General features: G+C 46.8%; 3 protein-coding genes across 3 annotated transcripts in view; 2 read left to right on the top strand and 1 right to left on the bottom strand.

The window, feature by feature from the left end:
• The first annotated feature begins 1,559 nt into the window (after window positions 1-1,559).
• Window positions 1,560-20,578, top strand: part of LOC149363489 (solute carrier family 13 member 1-like) — a 28,488-nt gene continuing 9,469 nt past the window's right edge. The window contains exons 1-6 of the mRNA XM_089573492.1: window positions 1,560-1,697; window positions 2,476-2,515; window positions 5,978-6,094; window positions 6,810-6,890; window positions 15,412-15,489; window positions 15,971-16,148. Of these exons, the coding sequence (XP_089429618.1) occupies window positions 6,024-6,094; window positions 6,810-6,890; window positions 15,412-15,489; window positions 15,971-16,148 (408 nt within the window). The 5' untranslated portion in view covers window positions 1,560-1,697; window positions 2,476-2,515; window positions 5,978-6,023. The remainder of the gene's footprint in view (window positions 1,698-2,475; window positions 2,516-5,977; window positions 6,095-6,809; window positions 6,891-15,411; window positions 15,490-15,970; window positions 16,149-20,578) is intronic.
• LOC149363490 (uncharacterized) lies at window positions 8,812-13,613 on the bottom strand. The gene is made up of 6 exons (XM_089567499.1): window positions 13,609-13,613; window positions 13,496-13,519; window positions 12,010-12,143; window positions 11,741-11,805; window positions 11,026-11,258; window positions 8,812-9,359 (listed from the first exon to the last, which is right to left on the bottom strand). Exons 1-6 carry the CDS (start codon window positions 13,611-13,613, stop codon window positions 9,233-9,235), a joined length of 588 nt encoding a protein of 195 aa, XP_089423625.1. The 3' UTR covers window positions 8,812-9,232.
• On the top strand, window positions 9,097-11,748 carry LOC149363491 (uncharacterized). The gene is made up of 2 exons (XM_089573491.1): window positions 9,097-9,198; window positions 9,314-11,748. The coding sequence occupies exon 2, from the start codon at window positions 9,407-9,409 to the stop codon at window positions 10,379-10,381; it is 975 nt and encodes a 324-aa protein (XP_089429617.1). The 5' UTR covers window positions 9,097-9,198; window positions 9,314-9,406; the 3' UTR covers window positions 10,382-11,748.

Genomic DNA, 20,578 nt, shown 5'->3' with positions numbered 1-20,578 from the left:
CGAAACGATATTACTCCGCCATGTATCATTCGTTCTTCTCGAAACTCCGGTCATTGTTTGGATGAATACAAAGAGCGGTATAAAACGATGTGGTAACATTGAAAATCACGGTCGAAGCTGTGGGGCGCTCAGTGTTAGGGCTCTCTGGCCATAATTTTCACGGAGTGAGAACTACTTTTTAGGCGCGGATTTAGTAGAAGTGATTCACCCTACCAACAGTGTATCCTACCGCCACGTGTACTTTTTGCTTCTCGAAATCTCGACGAGTCGCAGGACGAAAACGTGGCAAGAGGTAAAACGAAGTCCAGGAGGTGCCAGTCACGGTACTTAAGATTTGTCGCTGCGAAATATGTTTGTGTTCGCTTTGGTTTTATGGCGAACTACTTTTTGCGTGCGGACTTAGACTGCGCGAACAGGAGCGCTAGCTTTGGCAGCGTTGCCTGCTATGTATGAAACGGAGGATAGATTGCTTCTCCGAGGAGTGGTTACCTGGGCCGCCCTACGCCACACCATTTTACGCTCACAACGCCGACGACGGTGGCGGATTTGCTGTACAACGGGAGCCTTAACGCTATCGCGTTAAAGTGTAATACATAATTCTTCCTTGCTCACGACACGCACCTGCCGTAGCTGGTGTTATGGCAGGTTGTGTGTGGAGAGCGGGAACGGCCTTTTAGCGCCACCTGTCACCTGCCACGGTCGGCAGGGGTAGGTTTTTTCCAGACGCCGGATGCCAGACAGTTTTCGTCGTTATGACCCTCCTAATGCTGTCACATTAAAAGGACTCCGTGATCACTGTTAGGGAGTGCACGACGATGTGATACATAGCCTCAGAGATCTGCGTAAAGGTATCTTGACGTCATCACAGTTCGCTTGTGAAAACGGTCGGTAGAGGCGATATCAGCATTTTACTTTCTGGCTTATAACAGCTTAGTTTTTAGTGAAACTAGCTTTCTTGTCGTTAGAACTCGGTAATCTATCAATACAGGCCAACCTTAACATGCCCTCAGTGTTTTTTGTTGCGTTAGCAACACTACGCAAGGTTTTTGCCTCGTCGCGTAGCCGGTGGCCGGTAGGCACGAATGGCCTTGAACAGCCGTTGCCTAGCAACCGTTTCAGCCGAGCTCCGCCGCGCCGCTACCGCGCGCGTAGTCGCTCGCTCCCGCCAGATGCGTGCTTTCCGTCGAGGTAGAGGGTGAGGAGGTAGCGCTTCGCGGGGTTATATGCGCGCTTCGCCTCAGTGGAATCTTCTTATGAAGAGCGCTAAAGAGAATCAGCGGCGACAGGACCAAGCTAGAAAGAGACAACGCGCTCGAGAGACAGCAGAAGAACGCGCTGCACGACTCGAAGAGCGTCGCAGCTAACGCAAGTGACCAGGCTTAGCCAGAGCTAAACCACGCCTAATTTTTTGCAAGCGACACTGAACAAGCTCGGCAGCACTTACCTTTGCGAAGTGCTTTCTAAAGTGCTGGTGACTCGGTGGGCCAGGGGGATGTCGCATTGACGGGCCGCCAAGTGAAGGACCCTCACTGGACGTCGGTTCCGCTTTTGCAGGTCGTACGGTAGCGATGCGGAGCGGCCATTTACTGAACATTGGGGGTCGGTTCGTTCCGCCGGATCGGACTCTCCCGAAGGAGGCGGCCGTCCTAAAAGCACCCGCGAACAGTTCAACCCGCCTTTGCCGCATGCAAAACAAGGTAAGGGAGGCTGTCACGTCGGCATGGAAGTGCGACACCAAAGGCAGGTTGGTGGCGCTTGGACATCCGTACCCGGGCTCGTGTTCAACGAAACATAAGTCTGCACAGGAAAACTTTTATTTCGGCTATGTGTATCATGATCTAAAGACATGGAAGCCGAAAATTACGGACGGGAAAGCTGGATAAACACAAAACACTGTAGACTATTGCATCTTTGCGCTTTTTAAAGATTATGGACAGGACTTTCGTGTAAAAGAAAAAAAAAACGGCACAGGACACTTGCTTACACATCGATTCCTGACCATGCATCTACAATACAAGAACTATATAAGAATTTACAGAGAATGAAAACTACCGAGCTCAGCTTGAAACGCAATACACTGCACCCATCTTTTGTGTTTATTATTGAAAGAGTGAAGCAACCGGGAAATTTCGCGTTCTTAAGCCGCAAAAACCCTGCGTAGCCCACTTCCGATCGAAGGGTCACCAACGCCTGTGTAAGGAACATGCTTATAGATCGCTCCACCTCATTTGAGCCAGAAAAACATATTCATCGCGGCTCATTGGAACAGCGCTTGTTTATATTTCTACTTCTCGCTTTCTTCCGTGCATGCTTATTAGCGCTTTCCAGAACGTGTACCGACCCGGTTGGTTAGCTGCTTACAGGGTCGCAAATGAAAAATACGCAGAACACCGAAGGCACGATATATGATGCTTTGCAGTAATATCATTAGCGGATTTATTTTGCTCTTTGCTTATAACTTGTCCTTATTTTCAGATATTACAGTGACCGAGTCAAGAACTGAGCCCTGTGAAACGTAAGTAATTAGTCTACGCCACAAGAGAAGCTACTTCGTTTGGTTTATCACCTTCGAGGCGTAACATGCAGTACGTCACAAGGATAGGGCCATAGAGCCCTTCGCTTTCGGCTTGGCTTGGCTTATGGGGTTTAACGTCCCAAAGCGACTAAGGCTATGAGAGACGCCGTAGTGGAGGGCTCCGGAAATTTCGACCACCTGGGGTTCTTTAACGTGCACTGACATCGCACAGTACACGGGCCTCTAGAATTTCTCCTCCAAAGAAATTCGACCGCCGCGGCCGGGATCGAACCCGCGTCTTTCGGGTCAGCAGCCGAGCACCATAAAGCAGGGAACACATGTCCGGCAACGCGTCCGGCGCGCCGCTCCGGTCGCCGCTTCCGAACTGCCGCACCACAGCAAGCAGGGACACACACGGAGCGGTGAGCATCGCTGCGCCGCTCAACCCAAGCTCCGCCCACAACCGGCGTCGCACTTCGCCGCCGCGCAGCGGTGCCTGAGCGCTGCTTGGCTTGGTGTACAAATATTGCAAGAAAAGACGGCATCGCCTTGTTATCAGAAAGACTGCATGCTATACTCGAGCGGCGACAAAGCATGCCTGCTTATGTTGCGAGCTTTCGGCAACGGCACCGCTCGCGGGCGCTCCGGGCGACGAGCTCTGCTGCTGCCTGTCTGCCGTGGTCGTCGCTAGGCCTATAGCCTGCTCCGCATCGAAGCGGCAGGGGCCGGCGTTTCGGAAGTCGCCTGCGCTATAATTCAAGGCCTATTCTTCACTCCGCTTTGCTGTCAACAGCATCATCACACAATAAAATAATAGTATGGTCAGTTTCCGTGGCGCCTTCAGCAGCGGCTAGCGGGCGCCAGTCGAGCCGGACCCCAGCGTCGGGCCAGCTAGCGGCAGCTGCGAGGCGGTTCTCGCAACTAATTCGCTCGTACCACAGTTGTTACTTTTACCAGCAACTCGGTATTGGCCAATGAACCAGAAAAATGATATAATTTTCTCATTTCCCTATCCCAGGGTTTATTATTTACGTCAAGAACACTCATTAGCTCGTTTTTATGACGCCAGCAGACGCGATCCAGGCTGGTCGACCGGCAGGCTCGGCTTACTTCACGTTCGCACAAGAAAATACAGAACAGCCATGCTACCAGAAAGGATGCTTCCTAGATTCGAGCAACGACAGCATGCCTGTTCTAGAGTGGAGCTTTCGGCAACGACATCGCCTGCGGCAACGCCGGGCGACGAACTGCTCGCTAGTCCCCGACTGCCCTAGTCGTCGCTAGGCCTAGTGGTTTCGTATCGACGCCGCAGCCGCGGGCTCTTCGGGACTGGCCAGCGCTCAAAAAAGGTGCTACACTCGGCACCCCTTGTTCGTTCTCCCAAATCCGGGACTGTTTGAACGAAGACATGGTGTTCGGTGAAAACAGCGCTGTCAAACTAACTGTACAATTGAGCAGCCGACACACCGCTCACCACGGTACCTCTGTCGTGCTCACCTGTGACGTCGCGAACTCGACGTCATCGTGACGTTGGCGCTCTGCGCGCTCGCATTGGCTGCCACTGCCCGCCGGAGCGGCGTGCCGGACATTCGCCGGACGCGGTGCACCGGACATATCTACGCGGTTTGACGCGTCCGGCGGTCGCCGGCTGGCCGGAGCGGCGCCGCCGGACGCGGCGAGCCGGACCGGATTCGGAGCTCCCGCCTGACATGTGTCCCCGCCTTAACCACTGAGCCACCGCGGTGCCTTGGAGCTAGCCACATGAAGTAGCTTTTCCAAGTTTACCGCATTACGTCTGCGTCGTGTGTTGAGAGCAGAGTAGTCCCTTTGCCCTCACCGGCTCCTTTCTGATATTTCCTCCCAACGTACTCCTCGCTTGTAGCGTGTACAAGCGGATCCAGAAGGTGCTCATAGTCGGCGTGGCCTACACCTCCATCGTGGCCGGAGAGTGCGGTCTCAAGAGCCAGGCCAGGGTTGTCATCGACGCCTACCACGCCTCGTACGTCAGTGCGGCCTCACACGTCTTGCTTTTTAGCGTTACTTTACATGACACTGCAGTTTCTTTTTTTTTTTTGGTGCGTGACGTTCAGTTTGCACTAATGTGTGCCGCAGCGTGGGCCGAAGTCGTAGTTCTATAGTGGCGACTTACCACCAAAACATGACAGAACTTGCTTACAGTCATGCTCTTGCTTATTCTTCATCGTGAATGCCTTGCCATCTACACAAACTGCGTACAGTGCTGCCGAACAGTTATTTGAGCTTCTTTTTTTAACTTAAAAGTGCCAATACATTGCAGCCGCTGGACAAACTATGTTTGAGGTCTACGCCATCTCTCCATGCATCCACACTTAGAAGCCGTACAGGCTAAGAATATCGGCTATGAAGAGGGCACGATCGTTTTGCTCAGCTTGCCAGAAATGCATGCATAATGTTAATGCTGAAATCAGTTTTCTTGGCTCAAGCGGTTAGGTGATTAGTTTAGAGACGCATGCACCTGTGCTGTAGATTTTTGCTAGCTTGAAGCGGCCGTTGTTGCAGCGTAAAAGTGTCATTTTACACACGAGTTGAAGGCACCGCTCCTCCTTCTAGCCTGCGTTCCCACCATATCGTTCAGCAGCCTGGCCTCCCAACGTCTTCGACCGAGCCCACCCACCCCATGTCCAATTACGACAAAACGTGCATAGCTCTTATTCTCGCGGATTCTGTCCATGCTGTCACGAATGCGAACAAGAAGAGGCTGCTCACACCTATATCCTTTCTTGGTGGCAATTACGTATGCCACATGTAAGGAATCGACAGAGGCCAACTATGCCTATCGGTGGGCTCTAATTCATAGCGCTTGTTCTCAACAACGGAACTCTAGGCTGCAAAAGAACCCGTCCCTCCTTGAAGACTGTCGTGCACGCTCATGATGCGGCGATCACTGTGGTGACTGGGCCGGTTTTACTTAGACTTGTATCTCAACGAGAGAGCCTGTGCGTCACAACCACATCGCCGGGCATATGGCAGGCCTCTTGTGCATATTCTTCAGTATTTCTGGAGAACATGCCAGCGAGGCGAATGGCATGACCTCTTAAGATGTTGAAACAAAAGCATACAGATTGTGAGACGCGGAACTCCGACATAGTTTTCGATATACACCCGTATCGAAGACGTTCAAGACCCCCAAAGTTCGAAGGCGAAGGTTAAACATGGCGTAGTACGACGAAATCATGACCTGGATGAAGCAGTACTGAGAAAGGCAGTGCTGATGGGGGCACCAGCTAGGCAAATGAAATGCCCATCTGTGGGTCATGAAGCACAGGAGTGCAAGCTACGAATTTCCGCCAACTCCGAAAAAGTACGCGAAAAAGCGAGGACGGTAAAAAAAATATAAAGCCTCCCTCTCCACACACGCACGCACACAAAGAAACCCGGGGAGATTCTCACGCTACTTTCCTGTGGTCTTCTGTTCGCCTGCAGGCAGAAGAAACCTAGCCCGTTGAACGTGGTCGTCTTCGTGTCGTGCATGATCCCTGTCTCCCTGATCTCGATCCTGCTCTTCTTGGTCTTCATCTACCACTTCTACCTCAAGGACCTGTAAGTTGTACGAAACAGATGAAGTCGAAACTTGGGCTCTTTGGTTCATGGTTCTGAGCTGTAGCGCGTCAAAAGACAGGGGACGCTCCTTCTCGGTTGCCATCCCTTGTCTTTTGACGCGCTACAGCTCACTCGCCAGAGGGACAGTCCCAGTTATTTGAACACACGAGGACACCACCATGTGTTCTTGAGTCCTGATTACGTCAGAATTTGAAAAAGACAACTTGCGGCTTTGTTTCCAGGAAATGATTCAGCCCAGCTAACTTTATAATGTTGTTGTTGTTAGTGGCTGTTTATTAATAAAAGTAAAAATGGAAGGAAAAAGGTGTTGCCAGCCTCGGCATCTGCCGTCGATATCTGAAGCACCTAAGCTGCGGCTAGCTGGAATAAAAGGATAGGGAGAGCTAGGACAAGGAGAGGGAAAGAAAGAGGGAGAGATAGCAAGAAAGGATAGGGGTAGGGCGACAGTATACACTATGTACAAATACAGGATATAGAAGTAATTTTATAAGACAGTTCCCAGCTTTCCGGTGCATCGAAAAGATTGGGCTTCTTTCATTACAGAGAGGTCTCTAAAAATTATTCTCTAAGTTTAGCCGTCATCCGAGCAGAATTTTCAGTCATACGTTTATCGTTGCCCACTGTTCCTGTCAATTGCTAGGTACCCGAAAAACGTTCGCATATCGCTGTACCGAAAGTACGTGTGTGTCTGCAGGGACGTGGGCCACAGTCCGAAGTATCGCATGGCCATCCGCGAGATCACCAGGGAGAGGTGGCAGCAAGAAGGTCGACTATCGTGAGTGGAGCTGCTGTAATATCTTGTCAATTGTGAAATGGCTGCCAGTGCATTAACGCGATCAAGACCGGAATTCGGATCATACGAAAAATACGTGTAAATAAACATCATACGTACGTATGATCATACGTGTAAATAAGCAAGGCACAGCAAAATCCCCGGATACACATAGGTCACCTTTTTGTGTCCACTTTCTGCCACTTTTTATTTGAGTTTGGACTAGCTTTTCGATTTACAAACTGCTTACTGCCAGTAGTCCAGATTCTGTGTGCTGAAAAATTGGACGTAACTGCTAACCTAGATTCAGTAATACTGCTACTGCTTCTAAAGCTATGCGTTCTGTTACTATACTTTGCGGCTGTCATAAATGTATGATGAACAGTGGCGCTTATACTGTGCTACTAACTATGGTTGTACTAATATTCGTATCCGATCAGATAGGCTCAAGGGGTGCCACTCTTAAGGCTCAGCACAAAAATGCTTACGCTCACGCGATCACACAGGGTGAGACATAACGCCTAATCGATCGATCGATCAGTCGGTCGATCAGACAGTCGGTCACGTCATATTGCAGTTAGACTAGTGAATATCAAGTTCAGCCAGACAATTATCTCCGTCAGCAACCAAAACATTGCAGATGATTGAGTATATGCGCGTGATACAACGCTTGGCCGTATTATCCGAACTCACTACGCCTGCAGGCTGCGCTTCCCTGTGGCACTTTACCGAGGGCAACCTGCGCTGGAGTTTTCTCCCGTACCAGTAGCGCCGCCTAGCCGTCGGCTCCTCAAGCGCTCGGTAGGACAAAGATGGCCAACGCTGCTGAGACGTCCGAGGGCCGGCAAAAAAAACGCCGAAACAGAAGGTACTGCTGCGTGTACAAATGCCACACCGAAGAAGGGTACGAAAAAGGAGTTACATTTTACGCGTTCCCGTCGAAGCCTTACGAAAAAGAGCGCCGGGAGAGATGGATCCAAGCAGTGCGGCGAGTACGGTACGTAAGCCCGCTCTCGACGCGTTGATGTGTTGTTTTTAATTTTTCAAATGAGGTACGGCCGCTATACTGTTGCGTACATTACATAAAGCACTATTCATTCACACTACAGCCCAGACGGCGCACCATGGCAGCCGACATCCAATACTAGAATCTGCAGCAAGCACTTCGTCGGCAATGCGAAGAGCAATATTATGCACCACCCGGCTTACGTGCCAACAATTTTTCCCGCGGATTACCACCGGGAGACTCACTGTGATTCATCGATGCCAGTTGAAAGGTTCAACAGGTAAGTTTACTGAAAGGAAAAGTTAATCTGCTGACGTAGGGCTGAAAGTTTTCTACCGCGATACATATCAGATCGTAATCATTGCAGCAGCACTGATAGGACTTTCGTTCTTGAGTTACGCATGCACATAGTTTTTTTTTTTAACTTGCGTGCTAATGCCTAGCCTTTGCTTGGGTTTCTTTAATTTCGCCGCTTTCATAGGCGTTATGCTGAGCACTATCTTTCAGCGGAACGTATTTCTTATACATCGCTTTACGACATTTACGAAATCGATGCCCCGTTCTTAGCGTTTCGCGAAGTTCTGCTGATGAATCTGTGATTACAGCACTGGGAAACGGGTTGCGAAGGAAGGATTTAGGTGCATTGTGGTCGGTATATCTTGATCCCGCAGAGGTAGACCGCGGCACTGGTTGTATATTGACAAAATTTTTAAAGACATACCGAAGCAGGCGCTGAAGTAAATCTATCAGAATAGAAATGTTCCTAGCTTTTAAACGATAAACAGCGTTTGAGCGTTCTGACTTTGCTTGGTAGCACTGATTTGTGTAAATAATACAGGGGTCATGACTATGTGATCCTTTATTTTCACAGATGGAGAGTGCGCTCTCAGAAGAGTGTATCTCCAGATGATGGCCAGAGTATGAATCTCAATGAAGAAAAAAACACAGAACCACCTGCAGAGGCTGAAAATAAACAGGTGTGTCCAAAATGCATGGCTGTGTTTGCATTTTTTTTCAAAGGTGTACAATATAGATGTTCGCTTGTCATTTTTCAGGTTGAGTGGGATCCCTGCACATCTGACGTCTTAGAGCCAGTGCCAAATTCAGAAACAGTGGGCAGCAATGTAAGTTTCCAAGTGCCTAATCTCGTAGTTCCTTTAAACCAATACATGGCTCTGTGTGGAAGTTCTTGTTTTTGTCTAAAATGCACAACATTGTCTGCTTTCCATACAGAATGTTGAAAGAGATCCCGACACATCTGGCTTTTCTGAGCCAGTGCGAAATCCAGAAACTGCGGACACCAATGTAAGATACAAATTACTTAATCCCGTAGTAACGTTCAGATGGATGAAAAAATTGTATGCCACTGTACACTGATATCAGTTTTGTAACCCTGTGGCTGTTTTTTTTTACTCTGCAGCGAGCAGTAAGTGATGCACTGGAGCAGTTCGAGCCATTGGACCTCTCTGTAAAAAAAGAAACAAGTGAGCAGAAAAAAGGCACCACAAACAAAATGGCAGGAGGAGTGACAATGAATGCGGCCCCCTTACCACCACCAAGCTCAACACTGGTCAATCGAGCAGTGGGACCTAATTTAAGATCTTGTTTTTTCGGTGGTTATGAGACTCTCTCATTAACCCCTGGGGCCATAAGGGACCTTTGTGGCGTTGACGAAAATGTTTTCGCTTTGATGCTTAGCTTGCTACCCCAAGCAAGAGAAAAAGGGAGTGACGTAAGTCTACCAAATAAGCTCATAATTTTCTTTCTGAAGCTTAAACACGGGCTGCCATTTAGTGCCATTGCAGTGATGTTCGGCATTCACGAGACAACAGCGTCACGAACATTTCACGCAGTATTAGGAACACTGGTTCATGTGACAAAAAAATGGATATTCAAGCCAGAACTTTATGTAATACGTGAAACTATGCCAGAATGTTTTAAAGCAAATTACCCGCAATGCACTGTTGTCATTGACTGTACAGAAATTCGTACAGAAACGCCAACAGAAGTAAGGCAGCAACATGTGTTGTTCTCTACTTACAAGAACGACTTCACCCTCAAATTCTTAGTAGCAATTGCCCCATCCGGGTTGATAATTTTCAGGTCCAAATCGTATGGAGGGCGCTGTTCAGACACTGAAATCGTTCTAGACAGTGGTTTTCTGGATTTAATTGGGGAACAAGATACCATTTTGGCTGACAAGGGTTTTCCCGGAATCAGGGCAGATGTAACTGTGAAAAGTGGCGTGCTAATCATGCCGCCATTTTCAGTAAAAGACCATCCTTTTTCACAGCATGAGCTAAAAGCAAATTACAACATTGCACAAGTGAGGGTGCACGTAGAGCGTATAATACAAAGGATCAAGACACATGGAATTTTGCGGAACCGCATTCCTGTCTCTCTTATTCCAGCGATGTCCGACATTTTTCATATGTGCTGTGTGCTGGCTAATCTTCAAAGCCCCGCTATTCAAAAAAATGAAAATTAAACAGATTTGCGAGGATATTGAAACGTTTCAGCTGAGCGATTTTGTATGGACACACAACGCACCATAGGTGCACACAATTTATGAAGAATGCAAATTTAGAAGGCTTGAGGGTATTTAAACCTCCTGATCATTTTTTACGTGCATTAGCAGTTCACACTGCATGTCTTTGCATTTACCTCTCAAAATATGATTGGCTAACATAGCTTGGCTTGAATATATTAATAATCCTATTTGTAAATGAATGCCTTAGTGTCAATGTTTCTTACACAATTTTACTTTACAGAGGCATTCTTAGCAAGGCAGTAAATGGCACCTTTGTTTGGGTTTCTGCTAGGGCAGGCACAATGAGGAGGTGCAAGTGGTCAAGTATGCACGCTGCCACGAAAAGCACCTAGTGCCCTGGTATTGCCTGGATCCTACTGGAAGCCTAAGATAGTTATTGCAGTATCCACCGAAAATGTGTTCAGCAAATGTCGCTTGAAACCAGTCACTGCATGATCTCTTTAATCAAAAAAGAAAAGTAAAAATCTTCCAGCCGAGGAATTTTCTCCGACAAGAAGATTTCATCCCTTTCCACAATGACTGTGACACTTTGTTTTTTGCTGTAGACAAAAAAAAAGCATTCCGTAGTGTTGGTCACATACATTGCTACTTGTACCTGGCAGTAGTAGGGATGATTTTGGCACAATTTCAGGCAGCCATCGTCATACACCAAATAGGTCACAAAGCTTGTGCAGCTCTCGTGATCAATGAGGTCTTCATTTTTCCTTGAGTACGGGCACTTGATTTCCAGTAAGATGGTCCCGTCACATGATTCAAAGAGCCCATCAGGACTTGCACAGAGCCAGGGCTGTTGCGGGTGAACAACCAGTCCGACCTGCACAGTACATTACATGGTAATATGTCATAGCATGTACACAATAAAGCTTTTCTTGTATGCATGCAGGAACAAATACTATCTCAATATAGTAATGAATTGGCTGATATAGTTGAAAGCTAGAACAGAGGCACGGAAGTCGTATCAACAACAATGCAGTTTAGTTTGATGAAGTCATTTTTTGATGAAGTATGCCAAGAAGCACACAGAAAGCAGCCCTTTTGCATAAAAAAAGCAATAACCCTTGAAAGTTAGCACAAGTCTATTAATTTGTGTAGTTGTTCTTAGTGTTTAGCAGTACTGATGTGGTTGGTGCCTTTATGAATAGGTATGCACATCAGCTATTTGCTTTTGTATTGTGCTTTGTAGTTCCTGTAAACACAGAATTGTTGTTTGATTGCTGTTTTATACATATGAAAATTTAAGAAAGCTATTTTCCCACAGTAAAAAACATGAACAGAATAAAAAAAGTGATAAAATACCTGCGTTACTTGTACATAGTGCTTTCTTTCAAATTCTCTTCTTGCCTCTGGCTCAGTCTCGGTGCCTGGAGAAAAGGAAAGGGGAAGTTGTGCTAAGGCCTTCTCACTGCTTAGGATTATGCATGTATTTGAGCAGAGACAACAATATCAACAGGTATGTTTACCAATAATAAATAAATCCATGCAAGAGCACAGCAAACTACACTACTTGTCCTATTTCAAAAAGTTAGTTTAGGCATGTTCAGTGGTTTAGAAAAATAGATGCCCACCATACACAACAGCTGGCACATGGGGCGTCTTTGAGTGCCGCAACTGCTTAGCCAGTGAGTCGAAACCACGTCGTCTGGTAAGCACTCGATGGGCAGTAGAGCTCGAAATTCTCAGTGCACGCTCTGTGTGCCACCTGCGAATCCAAGCAAAGCAAGAATTCAGAGGATTATCATAAACAGAACATTTCCGAACAGTGAGTGCAAGAATGACATGCCACTGTTGCAGTTGACATTAATATGGTGTCATGCCTCAAATCAATTCCACTGGTCCTACATTTGCTCATGGATAAGAGCATAGTTGGAGAATGCCAAATCAAGACCAAGTAACCCAATAATTAAGAACCATTACAGTTAGCATATTTGAACGCTTCCACAGTTGTTTTGGACAGCGTCATGCTGTCATAATTTTATCATACACTTCTTAAGTGGGAAGACATGTTCATAGAAATATGTCATTGATAAATGACCCGTAAAGCCGCCCAGCTGGTATCTTGCTTTAGCAAGCTTAGCATGCATTCTCACACCAAATTTTAGAGGTGAAAGCATTACTGGCCCCATCGGACGACATTACAGTTTGATTAAATAAAGGCATGCATGAAATACATAAAGCATATGATGAGGGTAAGAATAAAAACAATAGAAGCTCTGCCACCAACCGTGCACATTTTGCCTGCATTACAGTCTGTGCTGCTAAAACTGCAGCCTCGGACTGTGTGCAAGCCACTCTTGACTTAAAGAAGAGCTGCTCCTGAGGGCCTCCAGCAGCAACCAACTGTGACATGCTTTTCGACGTGTACACTGGCAGCTGCTTTTGATAATCAAGCATTTTTTCTATTTTGCTTATATCAGCATTTAGTGCTGCTTGGGATATCAGGTCCTCAAGGACTTCTTGCACTTCACGCTCAGTATTGCCAACCTGCTGAATGCGCAGGGCAGCATGCATGCTGCTGTTAATGTCTGGGAAGTGCGAAAGAACATATGATGGTGGCTCTTCCTTCGGAGCCTTGGCTCCTACATATACAGGCTTGTACTCTGAAAAAAAAAGCAAGTACAACACATACAACCAACATCAGATTCACAAAAATGTGAGGTTTTAATTGTAAGTATAGCTGGGTACCCTGCAAAAAATATGAATATATACCGAGCATTATTTCATAATTAAATATTCTTACATGATGGTAATACAACCGTGAAAAACAAACGAGCTGGTTTAGGATGCTGGGCTGATTTTCATACAAAAAAAGAAAACCGAACTCAATGGCTATAATCTCAACGAGTCAATTTGGCTGTTCATGAAAGGACTTTAGAGGTGGAGCGAAGAAAGCACATGAAAATCAGCCGTGCAAAGCAGATGCTAGTGGCTGGAATGATTCAATAAGTTTAAAACCAATGAAGCTGTGTGTAGGGCAGCTTTCAGCATAAATAAATAGGTAGCGGTAACATAAAATGCTGCAGTCATTTTATGCATCTCATTTATTTTATTTACCTCCAAAGAGATCCTCGATGGGCTCTTTTTTCGAGGTGTCCGGTTTAGAAGCAGGGCGGCCCCAAACCTGCAGCTTGTCAGTTGACGACGGTTCGTCACCGTCGTTCACGTACAGCATCACAGCCGCAGCATGTTTGCACGTGCCAACAGCCCCTGCTTTGCACGTGCACGATGCGCCGTGGATCTCGCGCCCTGCAGTCAGCTTAAAAAAATAGAGGCCGCATCATGAGCGCCGGCCGTACACACTAAACTGCGGAGCGGTGCGCATCGATCGAAACGCAAGGACACGACATTAGCGGCGTAAATATAGTTCAAGAAAAGCGCGAAACACGTGGCGATGTGCACATGTTTACCATGCTTAACTTGTAAAGTAAAAGCGTGAAAATTCACTTACTTGAATGTTTACGTCGTACGAGGCTTTCTTCACTTGCGAGTGGCACTTCGCACGCAGATACGACGGTCCGCCAACAGCCGGGATGGTTTCCTCTACTGCGTACACATATTTCGCGGTACAAAGCTTCCGGCCCTTCTTAAGTGCGCCGCCGTTAAAGATACCACTGATATCGGAAACTATTTTCTGAAAACCATACTGCAGTATCACTGGCGGCATGATGACAGCCGCTGCAGCGTGTGTGACACTTCAGTTCGCTGAGGCAATCAAGTCACTCTGAATTTCACACTCTGCGGTTCACAACACAGACAAATCGAAAAAGATCTGACAAGCCGAAGGCCACGCTATGCTCGCCGACCACGCTACAACTACTACAACGCTACACAGGACCCCTCGCGCCGTCCTACTAGGGTTTTACGATTTGTTCACGAGGTGGCGCGGCATGTCCAAGGGGCTTTAAATTTAGCAGCGCCACCTAGGCAGCGCAGGTTCTCCTATGCCTCCCGACGGCACACTGCGTTAAAGAGCCGTCCTACGGCACTCCAAGTACGCTTTTCAGTGCCGTCCAGCGATTGTAGGCATGCAGCAGTCACATCACAAGTGCGGCTGAGTGATCGAGCGTGTCGCGCCGCGGGCATACCTGTTTATTGTAACACCGTGCTATTGTTCTAAGGACAATGAACTTCCTTTGTTATCAGTTAGAAACGGATATTTACGTCGTATGCGCTTCCGATAGCTGCACAAGAACTGTGTAACAATGGCAAGTACAACCGGGCGGTTGCAGTGAAGCCAAATGAAATGAGATTCCGAGCTCTTAACAGAGCTCTGAATGTGACACAATGGTGCGTGCTATAATGGAGCGTTTTCGCACAGTCGTGCGGTAAATGCCCAAAGTCATGGCGCAAACTACGGCAACTACGACCGTACGGCAAACGTAGCTTGACAAGCGCTGCAACGACAGCGACCGCAACGCGTTACCATACTGTCCTACGGCTGTTTGGCTGTGATAAAACTCTCTAATCTCCTCTGACGCTGTGCATGCTACGCCGCAGTCAACTGCACAGCGTTATCCTGCTTCACTTGAGCATGTCTTACAACCCCACGCAATTTCTATTCTTCCTGCAAGCGAAGGTGGCTGACCTTGTCGGCTGCTTGGTTTGCCTTGAACGACAACTTTACTCGTAAAGTTTCTACCAGAAGAAAGCCGAAACACAGTGCACTTGGAACTTTCTCAAGTTGTGGCTTTTAAGGATTGAGACTGGCTTTCTGTTTGTGTTGTGGCCATGACACAGGCTGTAATTGCACATGAGTCACAGTTTGAAGCTGTGAACAGTCATAGCGCGTTCTGATTCAAGGGCATAATTGCATGTCCAAACGTTGTGCCTCAAAATGCCGTATAAAAACGAGACTGATTTGGAATTTTGTATGGAATGCTTCGGTGAAAAAGTGCGTGGTAGTAGAAACTTTAAAATCAAAAGTCTGTTCTCCTTCCTGCATACGCAACTTCTTTCTGGTATTTTCGCAGGATTAAGGAAGTCATTGCCATCGTGTCGCTTGTTGCAATCGGCCTCTCACTTACGATGGAAGGTGACATAATCAACGGGTGAGTCGAGTTGGCATCCTCTTGATGACTGCACGCAGATGCTAGTAACTGGTTGATGCACATTTTGTGCCAACCATGCGTCGATAACGCAGCCAAGTACATTTTAAAGTGAGCACTTTTTTCAACTAGCAGCTCAACCAGCAAATTTTTTATGGCAACAGAAATACCTTGCAGAGACCATAAGACAACTTTATTACATAGTGCATCACGTATTGATGGCACGGATAACTTAAGCAGCAGTAATCTCTACAAATGAAAAGAGGGAATTTATTTAATTGGCGAGTAATTTATTAATGGAAGTGGGATGTTGGCTGATGTTTCTGCCTCTTTAAAGAGAAATTACCGTAAAATTCCAACTCACTCATTCCTTGCTTTTTTTTTTTTTCAATCTCCTCGTTTTTACACGTACTTTGAGTCAGGAGCCACACGCGTGTATCAGTTAAGACTTTGTGCCACCTCTGAGGGTTGTTCTCGCATGCAGGAGCGTTTCAACCACAGTGACGTGCTTGTGCGCCCTGGCTCTGACGTTTCTGGTTCGCGACATGGGCGTACCGATGATTACCGACGACGGTATCAGCTGGCGACTAGTGCTGCGCTGTCTGCCCTGGGACCTGGTGCTGGTGCGGCTCGGAGGAAGTGCCCTACAGCTGGTGGCTGAGGTGGGCGCATGCGCAGGGAGACAGGTTTACACTCTCGGCAAAAAATATACAGGCCGCAAGGTTTGCTTTTTTTGGCCGTGTTGTGGACTCCCGAAGCATTAAATCTAGGCCCAGGTTGAGAAGAACCCTCATCTTTACCGTTGTGAAGCTCGTAACCAAACCAAGCGCACAGAGCCTGCACACTAAGTAGAAAGTGATTTAGAAACTCGCGGCTTTATTAAAAGCACGAATGATCGTCAGGTGTATGCTACCTTCGCAAGAGCAATCACTGGGACTAGTCGGTGCTCTGTTTAAAATGTTTAGCTCCCGTGGGATACATGAAAGGAACGGAAAGATACTCGGCTGCCGTGCACAGGACAGAGCGGTACTGTTCGGTTTGGTTTGGTTTGGTTTATGGGGTTTAACGTCCCAAAGCGACTAAGGCTATGAGAGACGCCGTAGTGGAGGGCTCCGGAAATTTCGACCACCTGGGGTTCTTTAACGTGCACTGACATCGCACAGTACACGGGCCTCTAGAATTTCTCCTCCAAAGAAATTCCAGCCGCCGCGGCCGGGATCGAACCCGCGTCCTTTGGGTCAGTAGCCGAGCACCATAGCCACTGAGCCACCGCGGCGGCAGCGGTACTGTTCATTTTTGACCTTGAACTGCTAGCTTACATGCGTAATGACTGCGTACCGTAAGGTGTCTATCTTTTTAGTAGCGTTATGTCTTATACATTTCTATTGTTTCACTGCGTTCTTACCTTCCCAAGCAGCACAAATTGATTGGTCCAACAGTGGCAAAAGAGTGGCGGAAATTGGCATGAATATTGGTCCTACACTGGCATTTGAGCAATCCGAGACTTTTTCCAACAATGGCCCTTCATTCATGCCAAGATTGTGCCTATACTCAGCCAGTCTAGCTGCCAGCATTGACCCAACATTCAGCCAGTCTATCCACAAATGGCCAACGTTCGTGCCAAGACTATGCCCATGTTCAGCCAATCTATTAATTATGGCCCGACATTCGTGCCAATACTATGCCCATATTCAGCCAATCTCACGCCAATAGTATGCCCACATTCAGTCGCTCTGTCAATAATGGCCCGAAATTCGCGCCAATAGTATGCCCACATTCCGCCAGTATCAATAATAGCCCAGGTTTGCTCCGACTTGTGCCCACTTTTCCACCCTTGATCTAACTTTTATAGGTGGCATATCAATTGCAAGGCCAGTGGGAAATTGTACGCGATCGGGGGTCCCACCTAGTTTTGTACCACACCTCTTGCTGGCCAGCAACAATGCAGACATATACCGCTTGTTTTCCACCAGCCGGAGCTTGTATGTGTAACATTTTACATATGAGCAGTCAGCAGACATACAAAAAAGAAAGAACGGATTCAAAGAACAAAATTTATTGCATCTACGGTGCCAGTACATCGTGAAATGCATTGTGCCGGAGCCGCTGAATCGATGAGTCATATCGGCACTAATCGTTGCACTCCTCTTGTAAGAGAACTTTTGCAGTGCCTTGAAACAAATTCCTCGCCAAGCTCTTGCACGATGACCTGGCTGTACATCGCAGCTGCAAAGAGGTGCATGATGTGATCATGAGTGTAAGTACAACCATCGCAGAAAAAAGACAAGAAATAAAATAACACATTGATCTTAGTGGCGCGCAGTGTGCGAGAAGGTACTCGCAACATATGTTGAAAGTATAATTTCTAAATGACTCTTAATATAAATCCCCACACTAATAGCAAAATGTTGAATTGAATTTAACAATTTTTTCCCACCGTATTGCTAATTTCTAATCCCAATTTGCCGTGTCACACCCTCAAATACATATTAAAAGTCACAAAAAGAGATAAATATAGTGTTTAATACAAATCAATCTATTTTTATATTTCCTATCAAAATTATATGTCTATTGCGAGCTGGTTTGCCTTTTTGTTCCAGCAAAGTATGGCACAGGTGGTAGCAGCTCCTCCCTATCGAACAGCTGTGAGCAATTTTTTTTTCGCTATGAAATATAATATTCCATGCAAAGACGGCTTGCACAGTTTTGCGAAATGCGCTGAACGCAGGAGACCGAATACACTTTTTTTAAAGTAAGCAGATTATCGATGCCGCTTGGCATGCATGTAACGGGGCAGACGGAAATCTTACTTGAAAACCACACGAAATCACTCTTCCGTTAGTCCATGGGTGATTAATTCCGAGACAACAAGGATAAAGTTCGCTGGGACCAGGAATTCCGCTTTTTCTCGTACGCCTGCAACTGGCCAAGACAAGGGCACCCGGCACGGGAATATTACACGCGGCCAGAAAACTGCTACAGTGAAAGAATAAGCGCTTCTGGTACTCATCTTGCACAAACGATAGACAACCAATGTCGTAATGAACGCAACATGAGTCGGGCCACACGACACTCCGCCACGGTGATTGAAGAGATAGTCAACGTTCGGTAAATCCATTTTTTCAAAGCTGAAAAATAAAGTTCTCGCCATTCTGTGCATGCCTTTGCGCTAGACATTTCGCTGTGAAAGTTGCCATTCAGAAGTTGGCGCCAGTGCTTTGTCGCTTTCTCGTTTCCTGCCGGAGAAAAAAAAGGTCGGCGCTGATTCAAAGCGGCAATTACGCCAAGAACCATATTCATTTCCGAACACATTTCAATATAAAAGTATGGTGGTACTCACAAATAGAATCTTGCAGGCCAGGCTACTGAATTCCGTCATAATTGTCAAATCGTATCGGGTGCGGATTCTCGACAACGAACGGCGTCAGCTTGAGCGCGCATGCTTCGTCGGCACGCTGGTTGTGTGGCTTTTCGCCGCCTTGCTAGCTACAGGCGATACTCGTTGGGCGAGTGTTCGGGAAAGGAGGAGACCACGATGGGACAGGTTTCTTATATTTTTCGGAGAATTTGCTGCAGCAAGAGAAACGGCAGCTGGAAAAGGGGTAGAAGAAAATCTAGGCAGGGTGGATGAGCGGCGTTGCGCTTAGTTGGGCGCGAGGGGAAAACAGGTTAGAGAAGGTCAGTGTACCTAAAATCACAAAGAAAAAAAAAACTCCTAGCATGGTGAGGGCCAGCGCTCTTCCAACAAAGAGGCTCGGCCCGGCAAAAGGCGGCTGTATGGGACTTCAAAAAGGGGGTGGAGAGGGGGGGGGGAAATGAGTGAAAGAATTCCGGAATGTCCGGAGGGTGCGCCATAGGCGTTGAGCACGTGAAAAGCGGCAAGGAAACGACAATGCGGAGATGTTGGAAGTGGAAACGTGGAGCTTGGGCATGAATTTCGTCAAAACGGCTCCAAACATTAGCGTAATCTCTGCGGTCGTGTGCCTCTTTGGTTGAAGCTGAGATAAACGTGTTACTATGAAAATACCGGAAATATAAAACAATAAATAAAATTAGCGGGAACAATGCGTGTTCTTTGAGTGTTTCATATATGATACTTGTGGCGGACAAAGTAGGATGACATACGTCCAAGCAACACCATTCATCAATATAATCCAATGATTCGCTTCTAGAGCGACGAATACCCTACATTTTATACACACCAGTGTAGGCAGGTCAGTCTAAGCCGTCATGCGGCCCACCCGTGCGTGTCTGCGCTAGCTCGAAATGACGCGGCGCGCTAATCAGCAATGCACCTGTTATGGCTCATTGGTATTAAGGATACGCGCAAAGAAAAGGCAAAAAAAAAAAACTAGTGGAAATGCGATCGGGAAAAAGTTCCGATCTTTAATTTGATAAACGTGATAATTTAAAGCAAAAACGTATGCTAGAGCCGTCGTTATAGAATACCCAAAAAGCACAGCAGAATAACAAAACAATTTGCGACATTAAAAAAACCTAGCCACCTTAGCTTCGCGGCTTCAGGAAGCAGAGCCGTTTGTTCGCTTATTATTTTTTTTTTAATTTAACATACATCTACATTTTCTTTCTCGTCTGCTGCTTCTTCACGCAGTAAATGCGCAGCAAGTTGTTCACGTCAACTGTTTATTTGCGATAAAACCAAAATCCCGTTTTACTCACATCGTTTCTTCTCTCAAAATGCGCCACGCAATAATTTGTGACCTAGTGGAAAAAGCGATTTATTTGTTTTTTTCTAGCGTGAGCATCCTGTGGGTGAGGCATTGTATTCCGGATTGTGTAATACGATTCAGCGTTTCGTGCAGCATAAACTTATTAGTTAAGTTGAGCCTATATTTTGAGACACGAATTTGAACCGGCAACCTATAATCGGGGGCTGTGGTATGCGAGGTATGCGAGAGATATGCGAGGCAGTACGTTAACTAGTGCGTTATTATATCATTCCTCGAATCGAAATTTCATTTTCTTGATTGTGGCACCTCTTTCTCTCTTTCTTTTATTTTTGCATACCATAATTACAAAAGACGCCGCTTTTCAAAATTCGTATACCATCGTGAATGAATCTGACCTCTGC

Source organism: Amblyomma mixtum, chromosome 2 (assembly GCF_055824585.1).
Source record: "Amblyomma mixtum isolate Tamu chromosome 2, ASM5582458v1, whole genome shotgun sequence".
In the NCBI taxonomy this organism is placed as follows: Eukaryota; Metazoa; Arthropoda; class Arachnida; order Ixodida; family Ixodidae; genus Amblyomma; species Amblyomma mixtum.
The sequence above is the reverse complement of the archived record's forward strand: the minus strand, read 5'-3'. Positions and strand labels throughout refer to the sequence as shown.